This window comes from Blennius ocellaris (assembly GCF_963422515.1).
Source record: "Blennius ocellaris genome assembly, chromosome: 4".
NCBI classification, from domain to species: domain Eukaryota; kingdom Metazoa; phylum Chordata; class Actinopteri; order Blenniiformes; family Blenniidae; genus Blennius; species Blennius ocellaris.
The window spans coordinates 2540459-2550683 of record NC_137653.1 but is presented as its reverse complement, the minus strand read 5'-3'; the positions used below and the strand labels follow the sequence as shown (position 1 = coordinate 2550683).

Genomic DNA, 10225 nt, shown 5'->3' with positions numbered 1-10225 from the left:
CTGTTACACGTTTTGATCATGAAACGCTGTCGTCCCCTCCATATGTTCCCTGTGCACATTTGCATAAAAGTAGTTTCCTGCATCCTCTTAAACGAATAAAGCGAGGCTCCCCGGAGCTTCAGTCATAGAAATGTGAACAGCCGCCGCCGCCGTCGTCTGAATGATCGCTCCGATGGAGTTTGGAGCATTAACATAAACACTCCGTTGTTTCTGTGTTTTCCAGAGTTGCCCGCTGATTCATCAGTAAAGTCGCTCGACACCAAAACTCTGTTTGTGAGAGTTTCTCCCACCACAGCCGAGGCTTAAACACACAACACGGGATCATTTGTCTCCAAACGTGTCACCCTAAATCGCTTTGTTACCCCCCCCTGCCCCCCCGCCCCCCCGCCCCGCCTCCACAGTGATGAACTATAAGTGTCCAACATGCAAAGCAGCTTCTTCTGGGGGAATTCCTAATGCAGGTGTTTTGTTTTTTTCACTGTTAATGTTTAAGAGGTGAACGCAGGACTCTCGTATGAAGATCCTGTTTCTGCAAAGGTTGTATTCAGGCTAATACTTTCCTTTGTGCTTCAAGTCTGTGTCGTCGGGGGTGGGGGGGTGGGGTATTCAGGAGATTCGGCGCTTCGGCGGTTTGCAAAATTTACAAGACCGACCGTGTGGAGTAACTGTTTCTGAAAACTGGCAGCAAAAACAAACACAAAGGTTCATTTACGGCAGATTAAAACACTCTTGGAAATAAAGATTCCACGACACGGCCTAACTCGATTAACTGTCAATATCGTCAGTGGATGGTTTTCGTTATTACAACAACGGCGGAAGCTCCTTCCCTTCAAGGATTATTTGAGGTAAGATTAGTGCAGAGTAATTATTGCTTCGGCTCATAATTGGAAAAAGCTATTTGGCTCATTGTGCTCGTGCCACCGTTTTGAATTTAACAGATAAACCTATTGTGTCCATTGCATTGGGAATCCTCTGACAATAGAAAAGGCATTTAAAAGGTGAAATGGATTTTTTGGGCTGTAGTACTTTGGGGACAAAGGGGTTCTGTAATAATAAAAAAAAAAAAGCAACAAAGTGAGATGATGTGCTATTTTAAGTGACAAGCTGAATAAATCAGAGGTGACTAAGAATATTTTTCTTTTGTCTTTCTTTGTGTTCGTTCAGACATTTGTGTGTCAGGAAGAGACGCCAGATTTTCAACCGTCGGCTCGCTGAAGCAGGATGGTCAAATCCAACAGTTTCACAATAAAAGACTAAAAATTAGACAGTTTTGACGTTCCGTCGTTTGTGGCGACTCGCAGCTGCGTTTATATGTAAATGCCAGAAACGCAGAGAAATATTACTATTTGAAATACCCGCTAGGTATGTGTAAACGCTAAACATTTTCAAAGACTGACAACCAGCTTTAATGTTGAAAAGGCTCGTCCTTTCTGAAAAAAATAAAAGATTTATTGAATATTTCCTGTTCACCATTGGATGGTTTTGGTTTCTAGCGAAATCTTCACACCAAAAGTTCTGGAGTAACTTCCTGTCTGAGGAAAGACATTCGTCTCCTGCTGCCTCTTATTTCATTGCATGAATGCCTCGGCCCATTTCTTTATTATTTTTAACACCTCTAATCGTCAGTCAGACGGGGACTCTGTAAATGATGTGTTACCTTCGATTTGAAATTCAGATTCCTCTCTTTAAGAAAAACAAAAACCCCCCAAAAAACCGGACGGTGCATATTAACGAGGACGCACATGTAAATATGCAGGAGAGCCAGAGCTGATTTCCATCTCCCAACAAAAACAACAATAACAGGAACAGCAGGAGGAGATTAAAGTGTAAAAATTTTTTTTATCAGAGGCAACATTAATGGAGGAAATATTGTTGATTTCAGAGCAGAGAAGGGAGCATAGCAACCACAATCCAAGACGGAGAAGTGGCGGCGCACGCTGTCCTGTTTCACTTTTCTGCTTGCCGAACGGCGTTTATTCCATCGGTTCACAGAAAACCAGAAGCGCATCTGCGTCAGGATCAAACTCAAATTGTGCAGAGGACACCTCGTTCAGTTCTTTATCAAACAAATGTTCATATATTCACGTCTAATCTTGTTTTTATTCATCCGTGGAAAAGAACGATATAATATCTGAAATAGGTGAGTCCTGTGATGGCGCGTGTGTTTGTATTGGGGGGAAAAAAGGCATCGGGAAGTTAATAAAGCCCCGTCAGGAGTCAGTGTTGAACGTTACTCCCGAACGAGGCGGGCGACCTCGAGGCGGCTTGAGGATTCAACGTGCGTCGAGTTGCGGTGGCGTTCATGGGAATGTTTAAAGGATATCGACGTCCGTGGACACCGAGTTAATCTGTGCCTGTGAAAGCAGGTACTCAGTGGTTTCCAGGGGAAATGGTAAGAACTGCATACATGTACTTGTGTGTGGTGTGTGTGTGTGTGTGAGCGTGGTGTGATTAATGAACGGCCCAGGACAGGAAATGGTTTGTGGGTAGTTGAGGTAATACTCACCTGCAGAAAATCTTATCCCAATCATCTTTGCAGCAACCCTACTATAAATTCTCAGCTAATCTGCATCCAAATTAAAGGAATAAGTGCTCTATTAATCTCCCCGCAGTCGTACTAATGCTCATATTAGATGAGCGTTCACTGCCGGATGTAAACTGAGCAGCACTGATTCAGAAGGGACCTTTAGACCAGGGTGTCCAAACTCGGCCCTCGAGGGTAATGATGATAAACAAAACCCTCCCGACCGACGAGGAACCCAAAAGACTTGCAGCCGCCGCTCTGTGTGTAACTCCAGACATCAACCGTGGGCCCGAACGCCGGAATTCTCTCGGCAGATATCAGTTTCATACAAACTAAGAGGGAAAACTTCTATATATCAAGATGAAGAGTGTCCGGGTTGAAGCCTGTACATCAGATCACACTTGACATATACTTTTCAGCTCTTCCATTGCAGTACTTTGCACCTGTGACTCCAGCATCTCTGTGATCTGTCACCACTCCGTCTGATGATTTTCATCCTCCTCCGCCTCCTGGGCAGAGCGGCGTGCAGCTTCGCTGCTTAAATATTAAGTACATAGCTCTGCCTCACCCCCCCCCCTCTCATCCATCTAGTTCCCATCTGCTCCCGCTGCCCCCCCCCCTCCTTTTGTGCCTCGACCTGCTCCTCCGGGGTGGAGGAGCAGGTCGACGACCCATCTGCCCCGATCGCACAGATACAATATGCGGCGCAGGAGAGGCGGACGCGACGCCTGTCACTTTACCGTAATGACGGACGCCGCCGCCCACTGCACCGCACTGAGCTCTGCTGCGGCGCAGACGCAGAAAATCCTCTCCTAGAATATACAGTACGGGTCAATAAAAGGCTGCTTCCAACCAATCCGTCCCGGCTGAGTGATGGAAAAGACCAAGTCTCTGCCAGTAAATCAATTTTCAGTGCACTGCGTGTCGCCCACTTCACAGTGACAGACAACAGCAAATGCAAGGTGAAGTAAAAGAATGGATGGAAAAAGAAGTAGTGGTAGTTGTTATTTAGGATGCTGAAGGTGTACAACCTTGTAGGACACAGGAAGTGAACCTGGCAGCATCGAAGATGTACTTGAAAAGTACCATGTGTTGCAGTGATCTTGAGCCTTTACTGTGGGTAAAGTTGATCACCTTGTTGAAATAAAGCCAACTTGTATAGAATGCTGATCGTGAGCAGGAGCAAGAAAAACACTCATTATTGATAATCTGGTCTGAAAGTCAAAAAGAACCAATAAATAGCCTACGTATCATCCCAAACCCCTCCCATCCTTAAACTCGCTTCACTCTTTATTTTGGCTAGTTACAGTGCAAAAATTACATTTTGTGCGTTCAGTTTTATTGTGCTTAAAAGTTCACCCAAACTTTTTTTTTTAAGATTTCCTTGAAAACATTAGGGTATGATAACTTTTGGACTAAATGACCCAGGAAGTAAAAACAGGTCTGAATATAGTAGAAATTAATTCCAGTAGCCATCTTTGAAACTTTGCGAAGAAAATGCGCCAAACTGAAAACTTTTACATTTGATAATGGAATATATATTTAAAAAGGTATTGGTTTTATTAGTTTTACTTTTTAATTTAGCTTTTAAAGTTTGTTTTCCTAGAAATGTAAGACGCTGGTTTAGTTACAATCATTTTATATAATTTCTTCTTAATCTTCGGACATTTTGCTGCCCTAATAACTTGCGCATTTGATGCATTTCACTGACTTGAAACCACCTCATTAAAAAAAGAAATCAATGTAGAGATGGAAGCTTTCTGCGGGGCAACTGGGGTCCAATCCCCCCCCGTTCCTCTGCGTTTAAACGCGCAACTGTGCGTCAAAGCGCAAAGTGCTTGAACGCACCGTGCGTCGTGACTGAGCGGGGAGCGCACCAGATCTCCGCTTCTCCCCCCCCTCCCCCTCCTCCACCCCTCCCCACTCCTGGTCCTCTAAATGCGGCATCGATCTTCACTCTGATGCGCCTCCTCCTCCTCCTCCTCCTCCTCCTCCTCCTCCTCCTGGAACGGTAGAAACAGGTAGGACACGCTCCCGATTTGGATTTAAAAAAAATAATTAAAAAAATCACCCACATGCCCGTTTTGCGGGTGGAGGTGGGAAATAGTCCTTCATATACCACTTATCTATTTTTTTCCCCTCTGGATTGTGTCTATGCGGTGGTTGGTTGATTGGTTGGCGGTTGATGTCCAGACATCAGCGCGGTTGATCTGCGTCGACGCGCACTTGCTCCCCGCACCGCACCGCACCGCACCGTCCGTCGTTGCCACAGAGACGCGCTTTGCGCCGCAGGTACGCAGCGCGGCACGCGGGCACGGATGCCACCAGTTCCTCCCTCCCTTTCCCCACCTCCATCCTCGTGCGTCCGCGCCGCGTCTCCTTCTCTTCCCGCTCGACATCATGACATCATGACATCATCACCTCTTCATGGCGTCACGGGACGACCTGCTTTCTGTCCTTCACACTTTCTCCGAGGAGTTCCCGGTTCCTCTGCTGAATTCTTTCTTTCTTTCTTTCTTTCTCAGAGCTGCACGTGCACTTCTTTGTTCATCCACAGTTACTGGGAGGAGTGACTTTATTTTACATTTCGATAAGTTTGCATGTTCTCCCTGTGTGTAAAGTCCACAAACACATGCATGTGAGGCGCGGCGTTTACAAACCCAGCAGAGTCCGATTATTAAGCAGTTAATGTGTCAGATGTCATTTTGGAAAATACTTCATTCATCCACCCGTCTTCTATACTTTGATCCTGCACAGGGAGAACATGCAGACCCCCCCCCCCCCCCCCCCCCCCCCCACCAGCGTCCATCACTGCTCCACTGTGATTTAATCAAAAAGAAAATAAAGCTAAAACAAATGAATCCCAATTAAGGATATTCTCATTAGATAATCTCATTCAACAGTAATTTTTTTTTATTTTTACCAGCAGCCATTTTTTCTCAATTGAAGAGTTGAATAATGACTTTCTAAAGAAACAAGCTGAAAATGACCCAAGCAGCTGAGTTGAGGAGCTTAATGAAGTATTTTAAATGAAAGCATAGCAGCGACGTGACAACTTTTACTTGATGTGTGACTTTTAATGACCCTGTTACTTCAGCCACTATCAGTTCATGACGTCAGACTGTGTTCAACACACTTGTGACACGTTGGGAACCTTACCTTTACATCATGAAACACTTCCTGCTGGTTGATCTCAGCTGCATCATTGACTGGATGGATTGAGCCCTGAAAATACCTTTTCAATGAAATCTTACCGAGTCTTTTCGTTCTCTTTTAACCAAACGTGTCACGTCACTTCCTGTTTGCTGAGGTAGCGAAACTCAAATTCACTTCTTTTTTTTTATATTACCCCTGCAAGGCGCTACTATCACATGCCATACAAACACCTTCATTGCTGAAGGAACAGGAAGTGTTTTGTGCCATTTGTTGTTGTCCCCCCCCCCCCCAGGATTCTGATTGGCGTCTCATTACACCACCATCTATCGGTCTGGCATGCTCACAGTAGAGTCTAACAAGGTTTTCATGCATGCTTGTGTGTATTTAAAGATATTTTCTGTAAACGATCTGGTGCGAACAATGCTGGGTTTTTTTGTTTTTTTTTAAATTAAACACAAATCGTGGAATATCAGTTTTTTGTAAATACCTGGCTATGTGTATGTGTGGCCTTGGCTGAGCACTGACAGGTGGCTGATGGCTTCCCTCACTTCACTCCAGTCACTTTCTTTTTAAATTGATTTGTAGTTATATAACTTAAGCAGAGGTAAAAAAAAATATCGTAGTATCCCCATACGTTTCCACAGGTAGAAAAACCTGTATTCTATTTTCTAGCTTAAAATGCCTGTAAATGAGGATATAAGTGTGTGTGATGGACTGGCAACCCTTCGAGTGATCATTTTCCAGGTGCAGGATTGAAAACGGCCATCTTGCTGGTAGTGAAAATAGACTGTATGCAACTGTATGTAACTTTGGCCGTGTGCAAGGCTAATTGCTACAGGTGTCAGGAGGCGGCGTCTCAAGGTGAACCAATGCAAATGGGTTGAGATTTCACCCTCCACATCTGTGACGCTTAAAAATAAGCTTGAAGAGACATCTGAATGTCATTGGAAGGGTTTTCTCTGAGACTCCTTTACGGAGATGGAGGACATCTGTTCTTTTTCACTGCAAGAAGTCAAAAAAGATGAAATCCAACTTTCTTCTTCACAAATCTAATCTTATTTTTTTACAAATGACACTGTGAGTAATGCATATATAATTGCATGTTTGTTTGCGTTTCTAACAGCGTGTGAGTCAGTTTAGTGTGTTTGGATGTGTCACACCCCTCGGGGGGGGTTTCAGGGGTAGGAAGTGACGCTAAATGTCTTTTAAGTGGAGGTGAAATGAGCGAACGTCAGGTCACGTTTCAGAGTGACGACGACTCCCCGTCGCGTCGACAGAAAACAGTTGATGAGTTAATAGAAGCATGAATTTTGATGAGCCATTTTAGGATTGTTAATTACCGCCGCACGTTCGGCACTCCTGTCTGTCACTGTCGTATCGCGGCACGGCGTTGGGATTCATTTCACCGTGACCAATTCGTGCCGCAACAATCAGAAACACACCACTGCGGGCATTATGGTCCTCACAGAGCCTCCGGACAGATGGATGAAAAACAAAACAACAAAAAATAATATTTTTTTTGTGTGTTTTTTCCTCTGTTCTTGCATTGCTCCCTCCTCCTCCTCCTCAGTTTTGCTCTGCTGCTTGATTGAATGCATGTTGTCTTGGTAGCGTAATCACAGTGATCGAGCCGGATCGTTGTTTTGCCTGTCCAGATGTGCCAATTTGAAACTTGGGACCACATTTATCCATTTCCCCCCCCCCAAAGCCTTTTCTTTGGTTTTGGATTTTGTGCCAATGACTTTCTTCTTGAAGTGGCCAAAGAGTGATTGGGTCCTTCTATCATGAGGGTTTAACATTTACCAACGTGTCTCTTAGCGTTCGCTACGTAAGGACAGATCGTGTTTGACTTGAAAAAGCAAAAAACAAAACAACAAACAAACAGCTGGCGTGTGACTGTTTCTCCATTTCGATGTTTGCGTTACTGCCTCCGAAACATTTGGCCGTTCACCTGCTGCCGTGGCCCAACGAGCAGCCGCTCTTTTAATCGTGACCACAATGCCTTCTATTACGCTCGTAAAAAAAAAAAAAAAGTCACCTATCTTTTTCCATTTGTGCCCGAATCCTTCGTTGCGTAAGCCTGAATGTTTACGCTGTAGTGGAGTGTCGACCGGTCTGGTTCCTCTCAGCCCTGGCAAAGAAAGTGGACTTGCTGTTAAATAATCTGGACTCCGGGGTAAACTGCACATTAGCGGGCTTACAGTGGGCTGTTTGTGTTTGGAGCATTCAGGTCAAACCTTTTGCTCAACAAAGAGCCCGGCGGGACCGAAAGAAACTGAGAGCCTTTTTCACTTTTGAGGAATTATACGCCACGGCAATGTAAGTGACGGATTCATCGCAGTAGAATGGGAATAGATTCCATACGGGTCTTTTATTAATGCTTTGTGTGTTTGTGTGTGTGTTCGTGTGTGTGTTTTATTCATACTCTGACTTCGTGGGCTTAAAATTCCTGCCATGTATGAGGCGCAGCGGGAACCTCCTGAGTGGTCACCTAAGTTGCTTCCTGCTGACTCGCTGTTCTTTGTTACACTGTACGTGTCCATCGGGCATTAGAAAAGAGTGGGCGTTCTTTTTTTTTTCTCAAGTTGCATGGTGGGAGTTCACATGATGGTTTTGACAGGGGAAGCTTATTTGCTAAAGGCCCAGTGACAGGGAACTTATTTTAGAAAACAACACAGAAGCAAGACGTTTGCGTTTCGTGGAAGTAATCGCCGACCCTGCGTGGGAAGATATTTGACTCGCCGGTTGGTAGTTGGGGCGTCTTTACTGAGCTTCAGGAAACACTGAAGGTCAGTATCCAGCAGCAAACGCAGACATTTAATCTTGACGTTGATGCTTGTATCGCAGGCAAAACGTTCGCGGGGGATGCAACCGATACCACTTTATTAAAGGACGAGTACTAACCTTGAGTACCGATGCAAGTACTTAATAAATGCCATTGAGCTTTATTCATGCACAGTTACAGACTTTAATCGTGAAGCATGTAGCATCGCTGGCGCGTGAGCACCGGAACTCTTTAGCATGTAGCGTGTAGCATGTAGCATGTTGCTACTGGATCCAGTGAGCAGTTAAACTGATGAGCGACATCGTTCTAACTCTGCTGGTCCAAATGTCTCCCGTCGTATGAAGTATCATTCGCCTCCTCTCGATGTTTTGGCACAACATAATTTACAGTCCATCTTTGTTTTGGTCATTGTCATGAAAGAACTTAAAAAAAAACCGAGCACTGACATTGTCTACCTGCTGCTGTCGGTGATGGATGACGTCATGTAATACTTGCTGTATGAGCTTTTACAAGTACTCTGTGTGGTATCGAACCTGTTACTAGTATCGGTACTGATGCATACTGCCAACATGATTTATATTTATAATCCATCCTTTGAAATCTATTCATGTTCCTCTCAGGATAATAAAAGACAAAAGCTGACAAAACAAACACTCCATTATTTTCAGTTAGAGCCTGTTGACAGACGTGCGTCGTGTTTGCTACGTCTGTACAGTAATGTTTGTAATGTTACGGAAGTTCTCCTTTCCCCCTCAAGAAAGAACAACTAGTTTTTACTGAGAAATGGGGGTAATATTCAACAGCTAGAGGAAATTCTGTGGAGAGAGTACTACACAGTCCACACAGCGAGGAGGCGGGACAAACCAAGGCTGAATGCAGGAGGCCATCGTTTACATCTGGTTTACTTTCAACAGTGTACTTAACTTTGTTGGTTTTTTTTTTTGTATTTTAACTTTTTCTATGTTTAAAAAAAAATAAAATAAAGAAAAAATAAGAGATCCTAGCCAATGTCGTGATCTCGTTCAAGACGGCTTTAAATATATGTAAGAGAAACTCAGAATCTTAAGAACGTGGTTTATTCAACCTTAGCCCCACTTGAGCCCAGAGCCATTGTATTTTCTCTTTCTTCTCTTCAGGCCAGTCGGTTTTTAAAACGTACACGTTTCGAGCAGATTCTCCCACGTCTTCATGAGAAACGTCGTCCGTGGTTGTGCGATCCATGACGTCAATTAGGTCGTCAAAGGTACTATGTTGTAAAAAATTTACTTTCCCAAAGACAAACATGTTTCTGAACAAACTAAAGGCATAATAGGATTAATTGAGTAAAAACCACGGTGCTTTTTATTTGGCCTAAACCTAAATTTGTGATTTAACTTTTTTTTAAGCATACCCACAGACTTCATATACATTGAGTCAGTGTTGCAAAGATGCAATTTCCTAATGCAACAATGAGACCTGAAACAATATTTTCTTTATAATCTGTATTATTAATTCTTATATGTGACAATTAAAGCATTAATTTATTGTCGGTTTTCATCAGTGGAAAGTGTTAATACAAATAGACACAAATGAACACTCCTTAGTTAAGTAGGTTACATTCAACACTCATTAAATGAACACTGAGAGGGCGACACAATAAGCGACAGACCTCGCAGACCAGACCATCTTTACATTTATGCAGTGTCGGTATATGAGAGAGATTGAAGACTGTAGTTTTTGCTCTGCACTCAGACCAAAAACTCAACGAGGTTGACCTAAAT

General features: G+C 43.7%; 1 protein-coding gene across 1 annotated transcript in view; it reads left to right on the top strand.

Annotated features, from left to right (window-relative positions):
* The window catches only part of iars1 (isoleucyl-tRNA synthetase 1), a gene marked incomplete at its 3' end in the record, with an annotated part of 56879 nt that extends 56573 nt beyond the window's left edge, over nt 1-306 (top strand). The window contains exon 33 of the mRNA XM_080495337.1: nt 224-306. Within this exon, the coding sequence (XP_080351463.1) occupies nt 224-306 (83 nt within the window). The remainder of the gene's footprint in view (nt 1-223) is intronic.
* Between the last annotated feature and the right edge of the window lie 9919 nt (nt 307-10225).